This window comes from Ambystoma mexicanum, chromosome 5q, assembly GCF_040938575.1.
Source record: "Ambystoma mexicanum isolate Mex_15411 chromosome 5q, UKY_AmexF1_1, whole genome shotgun sequence".
Classification (NCBI taxonomy): domain Eukaryota; kingdom Metazoa; phylum Chordata; class Amphibia; order Caudata; family Ambystomatidae; genus Ambystoma; species Ambystoma mexicanum.
The window spans coordinates 1,274,709,628-1,274,725,400 of record NC_090933.1 but is presented as its reverse complement, the minus strand read 5'-3'; the positions used below and the strand labels follow the sequence as shown (position 1 = coordinate 1,274,725,400).

Here is a 15,773-nt window from a genome sequence, read left to right as displayed (position 1 = left end):
CCCTTGGCCAACTAACCAATAAACCCCCTAACCAGAGAGGGAATGGAAATTTTCGTCGCCCACGCGGCCAAAATTCCCAGAGAGGATCAAACTATTTCCTGGGGCAGGGTACACAGTGGAACAACAGCCAACAGTCTACCCAGGGTTACGGCAGGGGTAATAGGAGAGGACGTGGTAAAGGCAGAGGCAGCCCCAGTAGAGGAGGCGGCACGCCTCCACCAAAGCAGTGACGCTCAGTTCAGGGACCCTTCTCACGCAACCCCAGTAGGGGAACGCATTTCCAACTTCACCCAGGTTTGGGAAGGGATCACATCAGACAGATGGGTGCTGTCGACAGTATCCGCAGGGTACTGTATAGAACTACTGCAGCGTCCCCGGAACCATCCTCCACGACAAAGAATACATTCTTTGGAACACCAGAAGATTCTCCTTGAGGAGATCGCCAATCTGCTAGCAAAGGACGCAATAGAACTCATCCCGGGACACCAGGTAAACAAGGGTATTTATTCAACTTACTTCCTTGTGCCAAAAAAAGATTTGACAATGCGCCCAGTATTGGACTTACGGCCTGCCAACAAGTATGTCAAGTTTCGAATGACTACGCTACAGTAGGTAATCCCCCTCCTAAAAAAGGGGATTACATGGCAACCTTGGATATGAAAGATGCCTATTTTCATATTTCCATGTTCCCAGCGCACAGAAGGTACTTGCGCTTCAAGGTGGACAGTCGGCACTACCAGTTCAAGGTACTGCCCTTCGGGATAGCTTCGGCACCAAGGGTATTCACCAAGGTACTGGCGGTGGCGGCTGCACACCTACGCAGGGAGGCAATCCCGGTGTACCCTTATCTGGACGACTGGCTCATAACGGGGGAAACCCCAGTAATTTGCAGGACAAACATTCAAAGGACTATCGACCTCCTCCACGAATTAGGCTTCTCAATCAACGAGAAAAAGTCAGGCCTGCTGCCAAGCACCTCCAAACAGTTCCTAGGAGCAATCCAATCCTAGATACTCAAGAGGGGTTAACATTTCCTTCAGAGGAAAGAATTCGGAATATACTACTGCAAATTCCGCAATATCAGTCCGGTCACCAAATAACGGTACGCAAAGCAATGCGTTTGCTGGGCATGATGGCGTCATGTATTTACCTGGTCCCCCACGCGCGCCTGCGTCCCATGCAGGAATGTTTGGCGAAACCGTGGTCTCAGGCAAGTGGTCAGTGGGACGATCTAGTGTTCGTTTCGCCAACACTGGTACAAAGCCTTCACTGGTGGACAAGAGAGAATCTTGCACAGGGGAAACCCTTTTACGATCCCGAAGAACAGGCAGTAGTCACTACCGATGCATGCCTGATGGGGTGGGGAGCTCACCATCTCCACCACACAGCTCAGGGTTTCTGGTCTCCCTCAGTGGCCAAGAACCACATCAACCTGCTAGAGCTTCTGGCAATATTCAAAGCGCTTCAAGTGTTCGAGCCCTACCTACTAAACCTGTTAGTACAAATCCGGACGGACAGCACGACAGCCATGTTCTACCTGAACAAGCAAGGAGGGACTCGTTCGCCAAATCTGTCCAAGCTTGCCCAGAAAATCTGGATATGGGCACTCAGACGGAACATCTTCCTGTCATCACAACATGTTCCAGGGGAGCTCAATTCCCTAGCGGATGCTCTGAGCAGAGGCTCCCTCCCAGAGGAACATGAATGGGTTCTACACAGAGAGGTCGTAGAAGATATCTTCTCTCAGTGGGGTTTCACTATAGACTTACTCGCCACAAGCGAAAACAGACCATGCCCAGGATTTGCATCCAGGTTCCCCCAACCAGACACCCAGGGGAACGCCCTGTGGATGAACTGGTCAGGGATGTTTGCGTACGCTTTTCCACCAACTCCTCATCAGGAAGCTGGTCAACAAGATGAACAGAGAGTCGATGACGCTCGTCCTAGTTGCTCCCATGTGGGCAAGACAACCGTGGTTCCCACACTTACGCAGGATGGCGGTGTGCGAGCCCATCAAACATCCGGCCTGGTACAACCTACTGTCCCAGCACCAAGGTCAAACAGTGCATCAGCAACCCAACTCAATGAACCTGGCAGCATGGCTCCTGAGGTCATAGTTTGGACATCTCAATTTACCACAGAGGTGTATGGACATCCTAAAGGAATCTAGGAAACCAAACACAAGGCACTGCTACTTTGACAAGTGGAAGAGATTTGTTATCTGGTGCCAGAGTAAACAAATCAACCCAGTTGATTGCACTCTTTCCACTATTGTTACATACATGCTCCACCTGCTGGATGCAGGACTGGTTTTTAACTCACTGAAAGTACACCTGGCAGCCCTGTCGGCATACACCACTTCCCATAACAAGGTCTCGTGGTGGAAAGTACCAGTAGTTAAAGCCTTCATGGAAGGAGTAAAGAGACTTCACCCTCCTATTTCAAACCCACCACCAGGGTGGGACCTTAATGTGGTGCTATCTAAACTCATGGGCCCCCCCCCTTTCGAGCCCATGCATAAAAGCAGTCTCAAACACCTGACTTATAAAACGGCCTTCTTAGTAGCTATTACCTCTATAAGAAGGGTCAGTGAAATTCAGGCTCTGTCAGTGCAGGATCCCTTCTTTACTGTCCATAAAGACAAACTGGTTTTACGCACGCACCCTAGGTTCTCACCTAAGTTTATATCTAAATTCCACGTAAACCAGTCCATCGAGCTTCCGGCTTTCTTCCAGGACCCTCAAAGCTCGGCTGAGGTGAAACTACACACCCTAGATGTGCATAGGGCCGTCCTCTACTATGTAAATAAAACCAGACCGCTAAGGAAAACAGATCAGCTGTTTGTCTCCGTAGCTACAGGCAGAGAAAGGGATCGGGTCTCTAAAGGTGCCATCTCGAAGTGGATTATTAACTGTATCCAGCTGTGTTACTCACTCTCTGAAAAGACTCTGCCTTTCACGCCAAGAGCCCACTCTACAAGAGGCATTGTGGCCACTCTGGCTTTCATTGCAAATGTACCCCTTGACACCATTTGCAAAGCAGCTACTTGGAGCTCTATTCACACTTTTACTCAGCATTACTGCATTGACACCCATTCCAAGGCAGACACACAAGTGGGACAAGCGGTTCTAAGACACTTATTTGCTCATGACCCTTCTCACATCCCACCTCCTTCAGGTACTGCTCGCTAATCTATGCACAGCATGTGATCTAAGCAGATTCCACAAGCCTCAGAAGGGATACATTACTCACCGTAATCGTATTTCTGATGCTTGTATCTGCTTAGATTCACATGCGACCCACCCTTCCTCCCCTCTGAGAGAAGGCGCATGGTTGCTTGTAGTCTTACCTTTCTATCTTTCTGCTTGGATTATCTGTACTCGCGCTACTCCTCATGCTACCTCATGCCAGAAAAAATACAATCTGAGGATCCTAGACGCGTGAGGGATCTTGGGTACAGTGGACGTCACACTAGGGATAGTATTACTGGCACGCCCTGTGTCGACGCCCATTTTCGAGTTTCGAAAAACAAACTGTAATACTCTGCAGCTTCCACTAGATGTCGGCCTATGCACAGCATGTGAATCTAAGCAAATACAAGCATCAGAAAAACGATTTCGGTGAGTAATGTATCCCATACATAAGGCACACAGGCAAATCTAAAATGCAGCACTACCAAAAACATTCAATTAGACTGGAAATAAGATTGTAAAAGGAACAATAATGCGTGCGAGTACGTTTTCATATACTTTTCATATCCATCACACAGTGACGTCAGTAAAAGCACTTGTATGGATCACCTTTGAAAAATTCAGTTTAAGGGGGAGTAAAGGTTTAGACAGAGCACAGCTAGCAACTGGTAAGTAACAATGTACACTCTCCAAGAGGTATTTAGGTAGTCTATTCCGTAACTGAAATGTTTTTACAATTCAAGTTTATAGAGGAACGCGCCTTGCCAAAGCCAGTAGGGTCAAGGAGATGGACCTTTGGAAAACCAGCAAAGCCACAGTCAAACAGACAGCACCAGTTCTGATGAAAATCTTCAGAGAAAACTTAAGTAACCAGTCAGTTGTTCTTGCAGAAAACACAGGAGTTCAAGAGGAGCCTTCCTGTAGGAATACAGGTCAACTCCCAAACATTGAAAACAGCACTCCCAAAGCAAAAGAGCACCGGAAACGGTCTAACTCAAGTATAACCCAAGCCACACAGTACCTGAAGAGTGAAGTTTAAAATGTAGCTAGTCGCCTACCTGATGCAGTGATAAAGACCCCAATTCCTGTTCCTTGGTCATGGTGACGAAAGGGGGGGACCTTCGGTGGGTGTCTGCAGAAGCACTCGAGAGAAGGGGTTGGCAGCAAAGTGTTGGCTCATTCCAGCGGCAGTTTGTGGTTTTGGCGCCTTTTTCTTAGCGCCAAAAAGAAACTAATATCGCTGGTTGGATTCTCTTCGATTACTCAGTCCTGAACTCTGATGAGGGGACTTTTTGTGAAGAATTCCTACTTCTGGAGGTCCACGAAGATACCTGCGAAGTTTCATCGATGTTCATCCAGGTACCACAGGTATTTGTGTTCTGCAGCCCAGGAAAGTCACAGGTCATGGGATGGCCCAAATTGAAGGTCATGAGGCTAATTGGTCCCACAAGCCCAAGGGAGGAAATCATCCTGGGCGGAGCTTCCCTGTTGAGTTGAAAATGGGGTCAGGGCAGCTGCAGCGCTTCACTGGTACTTCTGTGGTTTTTGAAAGATGCTGCTGGCGTCTCTGCTCCTCACATTATCTTCTGGAACCGTCTCATTCACCCCTATGGGGCTGTCAATCACTTGGAGGGTTGGCTGTACTGCAGGAAAGCCAGCCACCCAGTTGAAACTGATTTCCCGCCAGGCACACCTACAAACAAAGGACAGTGAAGTTTCAGGGCTCTCCCTCACGTCCTGCCTTACCAGACGCACTGGAGCCTGGGCAGGCTTCACAGGAGAAGCCTGCCCAAGACAAAGCTCACAAAAGACCCAACCCCACCTAGAATGAGACATCAGCCTGCTAGTAACTTGCTCAACAGGTAGAAAAGGAATCCACTGCCACCAGCCATTTAGGTTTGTTAGTTACTGTAACAAAAAGTTACACGAGTAGTGGAAAAGGGAGTTAAAATGTAACCCCGCCAGCACACCACATTAGGCGTTGTGTGCTGGGCCCACAAAAGAAAAGGTAAGTAAGATAAATGTTATCTGACTAATCTTGGGAACTGTAGTTCACACAAGAGAATAACATAAAGAAGGGACTCTTCAGTGACACTGCACAGATGCCAACTTTGAAATACATGGAGGAAAGCATACTCCACAAAAGCAGTAAAATAAGATTCACAGCCAGAGTAAAGTCAGTGGTAAAAAGTTCAGGAGAAGAAATCAAAAAATACCAGAGTCCAGCAAAACGTGCTGGGGGTCTCCCAGGTTAAAGGGAATTAGCACAGAAACTGAATATTCTCCCTGTTTGATGATCAATTCCTAGAGAGAAGGCAATTAGGAAAGATGTGTTGGATAAGTATGTTGAAAGCAGGCGATTTCCCTTACAGTTCTGTTTCTGTTTCCCCACACAGGAAGTGTTTGTCCCAAGAACTCCTGAGCGGCCCAATGCTCCTTCTGAGGTGAGTCCATTTAATTCACATTGCTACATTTCCTGGAATCAGTGTGTCCCAACTGAGAACTGTGTGCAACATGTGTTATGGGTAACATTTGCATGGTTGGTTGTTAATGACCTGTAATCTTGTCTACATGAAGGATAGCTTGCATCAGGATCACAGTGTTTAGAAGTGCTGTTTGAATCTGATAATTATTCTGCCTAATACTGATTTCCAGAATTTAGCACTGGACTTTTTTGTTGTCCAACCGGATTGTCAACATATGCTTCTAATGGATTCTATCCTGACAGATTCCTCATCTATATTCATATCCCAGTGCAGCTGCGCTTTGCTGCCAGCAGTTGTCTGTCTCGGATCCGCACAGGATCTGCTTGTACTGTTTGTGTGAGGACCACGACACCCAGGATTGCGGGTTCTGTCAGTCCATGCACCCAAAGGCCCTATTGGAATGGGTAGGGAAAATATTCAAGTTCGTCCACAAGGCAAAGGGTGAGTTTCTGCGGTCTCGGTTGAGGTTGAACGGCGCGGATCGAAGCTCCGAGGATCGGGTGGCTCCACAAGTGGAAAAGAAGCAGCAGCAGCATCGGAGGAGGTCATGCTCCCAGATTACGATTGAGTCCCCTCAGCACCACTCTTCTTTCTCCTCAAAGAAAGAGCTACCACTCTGAGGGTTCCCATGTGCGGCCAGCACAGGTACCTTTCCCAACACAGTCCGCCACACCGGAGGAATAGGAGACCCTCCTCCTGAAGATGCTTGACTTCTTTGCCAAGGTGCCGGCGGCTCTGACCCACTGCGTCTTCTGCAACCGGCAGAATACCCTCAAAGAGCCACTCCTGCACGCTTAACGGCCCAGGAGGAGCAAGGTCTCTCGGCACCACCAGGCCCCCACGTAGGGGGCCACAGGTCCCACTCTGGGAATATGTCCCACTCCTTAGGGATGCCTTTATGTTGAAGATGTACATCTACAACGAGTAAGGCAACCAGGTCCATTTTGGACTTGAACTCATGGGATCTAGGGAGGCGAGAGACTTCCTGGAGAAAATGTATGGGGGAGGTGAGGATTTGTCTGGGCCTGTTAGAGGACCTACAAGGGACCAGGGGCCTAGTCACTTCCCCGGAGTTGGACATCTTACCTGCTCCCACCCGATACTCTGGGGCTATCTTTTCTGTCCAGGTCCTGAGTTCAGTACAAGCTCTGACATTCTGGACACTGCCCCAGAGAAGGTAATGCTCCTGGCCTTTAATGTGGTGGTGGAGGCCCGCTATTGGAAGTGTGTTTCGGCAGTAGACTGATACCTGGCAAGGAAGAACTGTTTTGCTCAGTCGCACCCACCTTGCGTTTACGCCCCTGCTTCACCTAAAAGCCTAGTGGTTCAAGCCGCAACAGCGAGACTGAAGACCTCCCCCTTTCCGTTCCTTCCACCGGACAGGGAGAATAAGAGGGTTGACGCGTGGGGCAAGAAGTTTTGTGTCAAGCAGTCTAGCACTGCCGGCCATGAACGCCTCTGATGCCATGGTGAAATTCTCCTTCAGCCTCTTGTCATTTATTTTATTTGTTTATTTATAACCCGCACAAAGCCTGTATGCATTGCAGCGCTGTTACAGATGTTCGACAGTTTGCTTACTTACAGGTGAGTACATGCAGAATGAAAAAGACAGTGGTATACAGGATAGCGGCACATGTTAGACAAACAGCCATGCTTTCAAGGCTTTGAGAGAGGGAGAAGAATGTGTGTGTCTCATTGGCATAGTTGGTGTAAGATATGCCAATGGTGTCCAAGATGTCAGAGGGGTCTGGTGAAGATGTTAGAGAGTAGGAGAGATGCAGGAGCCCTGTGGTACTTCGCAATGGATAGTGGTGGGGGGGGCCACACTGGCCTGATCTGAGACTGTCATGGCCTAATCCTTTAAGGAACGAGGTGATCCGTGCTATGGCCTTGGTTGAGAAATTAGCTGAGGTGGCAAGATGATGACCGAGAATTATGATTTGGCATTTATAAGCCACCTATGCACAAGTGCTTCAAGGCGCGACGAGGCAAGGGAAGGTGGAGGAGACACCCTACACCTCCACTCAAACCACCACTACCGCCCCCCCCCCCTTAGGTATACGGGGACGGACACGACTGACAGCGGAATCTCTTCGCCACCAAGGGCTTCTCCGCCGGACGAAGTGGGCTCCTTCCACTCCATGATCGCACGTGCGTCAGAACTTTTCCAGCTCACCCCGGAAGAGATGGAGGGCTTTCTGTATCAGCGCCGGGAGGCGAAAAGGAAAGCTTTTCTGTCGCTACCACTCCTGGACGACGTCTAGGATGAGGGGCTGGTGCTGCTGAAGAACCCCTTCTCAGCCCCAGCGAAGAGAGACCGGCTAGAAAATAAATATCAGAATCTGCACACAAATGTCTGCGGTCACAGCCATCGCCAGACTCTGTGGTCTCAGCTCGGTAAAAGTCGTCCAACCCGTCGTCCTCAACCTCTGCCCCCCCCACACCCCCCAAACAGCGAGGGGAAGAAATTTGACGCCATGGGTAGGAAGGTTATAGCGGCAGCGACAGTCAAGGTGACCAATGCCTTAGCGATCCTGGCCTGGTACGACCGGGAGCTATGGTACAAGATGGCTCAGATCCTGGATTTCCTCCCCGAGGACAAGTGGGTCAAGGCAATGGAGATCCTTCAGGAAGGCGAGGTGGCGTCGGACCACGGCATCACTTTCGCCCTGGACATTGCGGACACACGGTTCTGTCAGATGGGAACCAGGGTTTGCCTTGGTCATCGTGGCTGGCTGAAGGCTACCAATTTCAGACAAGAGGTCCTGACGAGGGTCCTGGACATGCCGTTCCACGGAAACAATCTTTTTGGCAAGGCTGTCGATGAATGTATTCAGGCCATCAAGGCCAACACAGAGACGGCCCGAGCCCTGGGCACGCTGCAACAGCACCGTCCATCCTTTCGTTCCTCAGGAGGGGAGTCTGGTAGATCTTCGAAGAGTTTCGGTGGTGGATCGTCCTCTTGCTGCCAATCCTCCCGTTCCACGACACAGGAAGCCTACAGGTCGTTCCAAGGCCTTAGGAGGTGGCTGCCGTCATAGTCAAGGATCCCAGGGCAGTGCCCCGACCTCCAAGCAGGACTGAAATGGCCAGGACGTCTGGCCCCCACCCCTGCACCCGGGTGGAAGGTCGGCTGGCGAGCTTCGTCAGCATGTGGGGAAAACATCCGCACCGATCAATGGCTGCTGGACGCTTTCGCCCACAGGCATACTTCGGAGTTTCAGCGAGTGTCCGCAGATACCACCTGTGGCCTGGCAGGAACAACGCATCCCTCAGCTGCTGGCGGTTCGGGCCATGTTAAGGAAAGGGGCAATAGAGCTGGTTCCTAAGCGATTCCGGGACTCCAGAGTTTACTCAAGATGTTTTCTATTAAGAAAGAAGACTGGGGACTGGAGGCCCCTTCTCGATCTAGGACGACTCAACAAGTATATCAAGTCCCAGAAATTCAGGATGGTCCCATTGCAGCACGTGCTTGTGGTCATTGGATCTAGAGGACGCGTACTTCCACGTCCCCATTCACGAAAAACATTGCAAGTTCCTGTGCTTTGTCGTACTAGGGAAGCACTACCAGTTCAAGGCTCTCTGCTTTGGACTGAAGTCGGCTCCGCCCAGAGTCTTTACGAAGTGTCTGGCTCCGGTGGCAGCCCATCTGGGACTACAGGGAATTCATGTGTACCCATACCTTGACGACTGGGTCATCAAGGCCAAGTCAAGGGACATCGCTGTCGATTCCACAGAGAGGACTGTCCGGCTGATGACGGATCTGGGTTTCTCAGGGAACTATGCAAAATCCAACTGGACTCCATTGCAGAACGCGCTGGTTCTGGGGTCCAGGCTCAACACAGTATTCTGCAAGGCGACTCTGTCGGAGGAGAGGATAGCTGCCATTTTGGGCAAGGTGCAACGGCTGTTAGCACTACAGATTGCCACGGTGAGGGCCATCAAGTCGCTGCTCGGCATGATGTCGTCTTTTACCTACCTGATCCGGCTCTGCAGGTTGTGGATGCGACTGCTCCAGGAATTCCTGGATTCCTGTTGGATCCAGGTGTCTGGAAGCTTCAAGGACAGGATTGTGCTCGACACGGAGTTCCGTAGAGCGTTAAGGTGGTGGGGCGTGCGCTCCAACATCACCGGGGGCACAGACTTCCCAAGCCCCCCATACCAGGAGACGGTCACGACGGATGCTTCCATGGAAGGGTTGAGCGCATACACGGATGTCTCCTCGCCAGAGGCCTGAGGCTACCGGAGGAGAAGATGCTACACATAAACGTCCTGGAACTATGGGCTGTGTTTTGGGCCATAAAGTCATTTCTTCCGTCCCTCAAGGGCAAAGTGGTGTGGGTCTTCACGGACAATACCACCACAATATTTTACACCCGGAATCATGGGGGCACCAGTTCCCCAGTGCTCTCCAGAGAGGCGCAGGAGTTGTGGCACTGGGCTATTGCTCATTACTTTTCACCTGGCGGTGGTCAAAAACTGTCGCCGACTCCCTCAGCAGGAAGCTGCGCTCTTGCCAAGAGTGGGAGCTTCGGGAGCATCAGGTGGACAAACTGTTCCTCAAGTTGGGCAGTCCCCTGATCGATTTGTGCGACAACGACAAACACCTGTTAAGGTTTGTATGCAGTACCCTCTGGGAACACTACAAACAACTATGACTACAGGTATAGGCAACCCAACCCTTGGTATAAGCTTGTACTACACAGTTTTGGTTGTGTGTTGAGCAGCCAGGCTTATCTCAAGAGGGGAAATGTGAGCTGTAGTGGAGTTGCACAAAGATTCACAGTTGCAGGTATTCAAATAAACTTACACCCAAGGTTTCTTGCATAAAGAAATTTATAATTTATCAGTCAGTTATAAAGCCTTCTTCAGAAGGGAGCAATAGAATAGTAACACACAAATATACTTCAATACTGTACACCTTGAGTTTCTGAATCCGACAAGGCCCTTTTGGGATGGCCCACAGACACAACCAACACCCACAGGTGACTTCAGTAACAAGGATGCTGGGGACATTAATACCTCACTGTTGGCATTCAGAGTACTCTGAATACGTTGGTAAAAGGCAAAGGTTATTAGAACATAAGAGACCACAAATATTCCAAAGCAGTGCAGATGCTTTTAGAGTTCACTAGAAGTCATTCAGTTCAATAGGCGTCATTCAATTCAATAGGCTAAACCAAAGTCAATGGGCAAAAGTCTTGGATAGGATAAAGCACTTCTGGTAAATAATGGAAAAGTCTTTGCACAAGTTCTTGATGAAAAGAAGAATCAAATGTAGGGCCACAAGCTGATTAGACTTGTGAGTTGTGGAAGTTACAAGCACTTCTACAGTAAGAGGTAAGTTCTCTTAGACTTGTTTTACAGTACCTTTGTAAAGAGGAAAAGATGCAGCTGATGACCCCTGTTCCTGTGCAGCTCTGCAGATCTCGCTGTTCTTGGGCCTCAGTCGTAGGGACAAGAGGGAGGACGTCGGAGGACTCCTGCACTGGCACAACTGACAACCGGCAAACTTTACTTTCAGTGGCTGTTTCACGCTTCAGCTCCTTGAGCTACAGCAAATAGCAATCAGCGCGGTTCCTGGCTGTCAAGATGGACTGTCCTTGCTCCTGGGGTTCCGCACTCTGCTGAGGGGACTCTGGCTTGGTCAGTCCTGCTTCGTGGGAGTCCGGAGGATCTTCCAAAAGCTTTAGGACAGCTTAAAAGTAACACACACAATCTGGTGTCCCTCTCGCTGCCTATACAGTTCCTGCAGCAACTCTGAGGAAATTCAACCAGCTCTGAGATGGGTGTCCAGGTGGCTTACTTTGGAGTTGATTGGTCCCACCAACTCAAAGAGAGAAGTCATCCTTGCAGGGGCTTCTCTGTCGATGTGAACTTGGTGATTCGGACCTTCAGCAGGGCTTCACAGGTCAAATCAACAGTCCAGGAGTTGCAGCAGCCGTCCTCTTCAAGCTCTTCTTCTTCAGTTCCTTCGTCCAGTGGTCAACACTGCCTTCCAAGCCAAAATACTCGCCTTTTAAACAGTTTTCTCTAGCCTAGCTGCCACTCACCCAGCAGGGTGGATTTCCGTGCCGGACAGTCAGCCAGCCAATCACGCCAGAGTGCATTTGGGTCTCCTAGGAGACTAAGCACAGGGAGTTTCGGGCACCTCCCTCACTTCCTGCCTACCCCAGACTGGGCGCGAGAAACGGTTTTCTTCCAGAAACCCTGCCAAAGCTAAATGAACAAAGAGACCAAACCTGGTTTGGCGCGCAGAGAAACTCTCTAGAAGGATCTTCCCACAAAGACCTGTCGAAAAAAAGACCGGGCACCATTTTAGCAAAGAAGGCTGGACACCATTTTGAAAAAGATGGCTCCCGCAGTTACTTTACTGGGGCCGTGAACGGTCGCGGTAAATGCAAACCAGGGTAATTCAAAATTAAACCACTGCCACCAGACAGTCAGTTGAGGAAAGGGTAACACAAAAAATGTTTCATGAGCATTTAGACACAAAGGATACTAAGTAACCCCTCCAGAACTATATTGTAAAATAGGGTGTGCTGGGTCTAGCAAGTACAATGCTAAGTAAAGTTAATTTCCCTTTACTGCTCTGGGAAACAGTAGTTGATCCCAGAGAAGGTATTTAAACCTTGGGAAATCTAAAAAACTTCCCTGTGCCACTGCACTGAAGGTGCTGTGTGACACAATGTAAAAGTTGATGCCTATGGAGTTTCAGACTCCATGACCCAAATAAACGCAGAGGTTAAATTCACACAAAGATACATGAGAGTGGGGAAAAAAGGGTCTCAATCGAGTCCTCAAAATCCAGCAAAGTTGCTTGGGGACTCGAAGGTGGAGGGAATAGCACATTTCCGAGAATTCTCCCTAACAGCCTTTTATAAAGAAGGCTTATTTTAAAACTGACAAATTAATAAATAATGCTTTTAACAAGAAACCTTGAGTAGAAGTGTTATTTGAATACCTGTCACTGTGAATCTCTGTTGCACCTCTACAGCTCACATTGACCCCTCTTGAGATGAGCCTGGCTGCTCAGCCACTCTACCAACTTGTGTAGTACAGGCCTATACCAAAGGCTGGGTTCCCTATTGCCAAGAGGACAAGGCTGGTGTAGTCTCCCACAGAGTTTCTACATACAATATTGCCTAACACCCTCTTGCATGAAGCAAGTACACCATTGGTTCTACAGTCCCTTGGCATTAGAGTGTTTGGGAAAACTGGTGGAACTGAGGTCATGAAGACTGTTAGCAGAATTATATACAGTACCCTTTGGGAACACCAAACACAATTAAGACTACAAGTGACAGTACAAATTCACCTTTGGTACAAGCCTGTAATACACAGTTAAAGTGTTAGCTGTGGCTGAGCAGCCTGACTTATCTCAAGAGTAAGTGAGCAGTATCAGATAGTTACACAAAGGACAGCAATTACTATGATTCAAGCAAACACTGACTCGAGGTTTTCAAGTAAAAGAATATACATTTATTTTACTCTTCAGTTGTATAACATTTCACTAGTCTAAGCAGTTAGAAATCACACTCTTAATACACCACACAACTCCCAATACGTTAGACAAGTTAAGCTCACAAAATTAAGTGGGAGCAAAATGGCACTCTAGCAAGTTAAAAGGGACAGAAAGACAAAGTTAACAGACATTGAACCACACCAACAGGTAAGTACTCTGGGCAATTGAGCAGTAGGAACTACAATGATAGAATCAGCTAAAAAAAGGCTTACGGCCAAAGTCACTAGGTCAAAAGTCTTTTGCTCTAGATCACATGGCTCAGGGTAGTTCGCTGTAAAGTTTGTGCCACGTATTCCGGACGAGGTTGGTTGGCAGAAAAGTTAGTTCAAAGAAAAGAGAAGGACAAGCCCTCGGATTGGAGAAAGATTTCAAACACTTTCACTGCGGCTGAACAAAACTAATAACCAGATTTGCACAGTACCTTAAAACGGAGAGGGAGCTGTAGCTGAGGCGGACGTTCCTGGTAATTCCTGCAGGCTCAAGGTTCCTGAAGCGACTGTCGGACTGATCAGAAGTAGGAAGACAGGAGGGTCCTGCGCTACCCAGGGAAGAAACCCGCAGCAGAGCAAAGCAACAAATAAAAGGTGCGCTCCTTAAAACCCAAGCAGGGTCCGCCCTTCCTGGCTATCCGTCCCACTGTAGCTGTGTACAGCGGATTCGACCAGAGGAGGGGGTCCAGGCTTGAAGTTTGGGCGAACTGGTTGGTCCCACCAGCTCAATGGAATAGGTTTCCTGGAGGATCTTCTCTGTCGTCAAATTCTGGAGATTCGGACCTGCAGCAGGGCTTCACCGGGCAGTTCAATCGTGGTAAGGGTCCTCTTCTATCAGTTCCTCGTTGGTTCCTTCTTTCCAGTGGCGACTCTGCCTTTCCAATCCCAGAGACCTGCTTTTTATGCAGTTTTCCCCCATTCATACAGCCTGGCTGTCAATCACACGACAGGGTGGCTGTCCTGGCAAGGACAGTCGCCCAGCCAATCAAACAGGAGTGCGACTTGGGTTACCAAGGGAACCCATGGCATGGGTCCTAAAACCTCTCCCTCACATCCTGCCTACCCAGACTCTCGGGCGCCTAAAGGATGGCTTCTGTGTAGAAGCCAGGGAAAAGGCGATGAACAAAGGGACTGTTAGGCCGAATCCTGTGCAGTTCCCTTAGGGAGCACTACAGAAGATTAAGACTACAGGTATATGCAATAAATCCCCTTTGGTATCAGTCTGTACCACAAATATTTAGTTGGTAGCTGTGGCTGAGCAGTCAGACTTCTCAAGAGGGAGATGAGCAGTGTTCAGAGTTTACACAATAGGACTACATTGGAACAAGGAAACACTGACCAAAGTTTTTTATCCAAAAGAATATATATATTTATTTTACACACTCTTAAGTTCACACACACATCACTATCATTAAAGCAAGTTAAAACAGTCAAGAAAAGTATACACAACTCCTCATTTAAATTGTAGACCAGTTTGAGCAAGAGTGAAAACTGAGCAAAACGGCACAGTGTAAACCAAGCAGAAATGGCACTCTAACAATTTCTTCAGAGGGAGGGAAAGAACAAGTTATACAGGTTTAGACTCCTAAACACACCAGCAACACTTCCCAATTGGATTGTGAGCAAGTTGAGCAAGGTAGTACTTTAGCATCAGCAATACTTCGGTGAAAACGGAGTAAAATGGCACTTCAGCAATATACAAAGGGGAAGGAAAGGTGGTATAAGAGTTTAGGTGCACCAACACATTTCTTAGTGAGCAACAATCTAGAGAAGGCAGTTGTAATAGATTTAGCCAGAGTGAAGAGGCCTGTGCTAGAGTCAATGGTACACGGCAAAGTGCCTAGGTTCAAACTGTTCTAGTAGCTGCAGTCAAGTCTTTGTTTGAGTTGAAAAAGGCGGTTGCAGGGGGCGCTGTTGAGCAGCCTGCAAGATGGCTGCCTAGCTCTCTTGCTCCGTGCCCTGTTTGCTCTATATCCGCCTTAATCAGCGGTTCCCTGCTCCATCGGAGGCTGTGACCGTAATTATTACACAGTTTATGGACTCAGCGACACTTTGATCCGTGTCTCCCTGAAATCCGCGGCTCCGGGACTGATTTAACCTTGTGTTCGGGGCACGACAACAGAGGCCTTTGGGGCTGCCTTCTCCAGCTGCGGCCCCGACCTCCCTGTGTCTCATGGGAGACGGCTTTCGGACCTGGGCGGGGTGCCTGGCATCCTCGCCTTGCTGTGCTGCGGGCTGGTGCGGCGGATCGCGCCGCCTCCCTGCCTGTCCCGCTTCTTGGTCGGGCCCTCGCGCTTCCCCTTCCCCGGCCCCCCGCTCTTCCTGAGGCTGGGCGTTGGCGGCGGCCCGTTCGGCTCCCCTATCCGCCAGTCCCTGGGAGGGACGGAGGCGGCATCGATTTCTGCAGCTGGCGGCCTGATTTCCACCGCGCCGCGGGGCCTCCGGAGCAGCCCCGCCGCAAAGAAGATCCTCATGTCGGAGTGCCTCAGCTGCTCCGCTGTGGCCTTCAAGGCCGCGTATTCGGGCTCCCGCTCTGGACGCCTACCCTGAGTCTCCGCCCAGCTGCATGGTGAGCATATCT

The 15,773-nt window shown here is 49.4% G+C and overlaps 1 protein-coding gene across 27 annotated transcripts in view; it reads left to right on the top strand.

Moving 5' to 3' along the window:
- Positions 1–15,773, top strand: part of SCRIB (scribble planar cell polarity protein) — a 1,329,907-nt gene that overhangs the window by 1,096,475 nt on the left and 217,659 nt on the right. For all 27 annotated transcript variants that reach the window (XR_011278687.1, XM_069621824.1, XM_069621823.1 and 24 more), the window contains one exon: positions 5,588–5,635. Coding sequence is in view for 26 of the 27 variants with exons in the window: in XM_069621824.1 (XP_069477925.1) it covers positions 5,588–5,635 (48 nt within the window). In the remaining variant the exon portion in view is untranslated. The remainder of the gene's footprint in view (positions 1–5,587; positions 5,636–15,773) is intronic.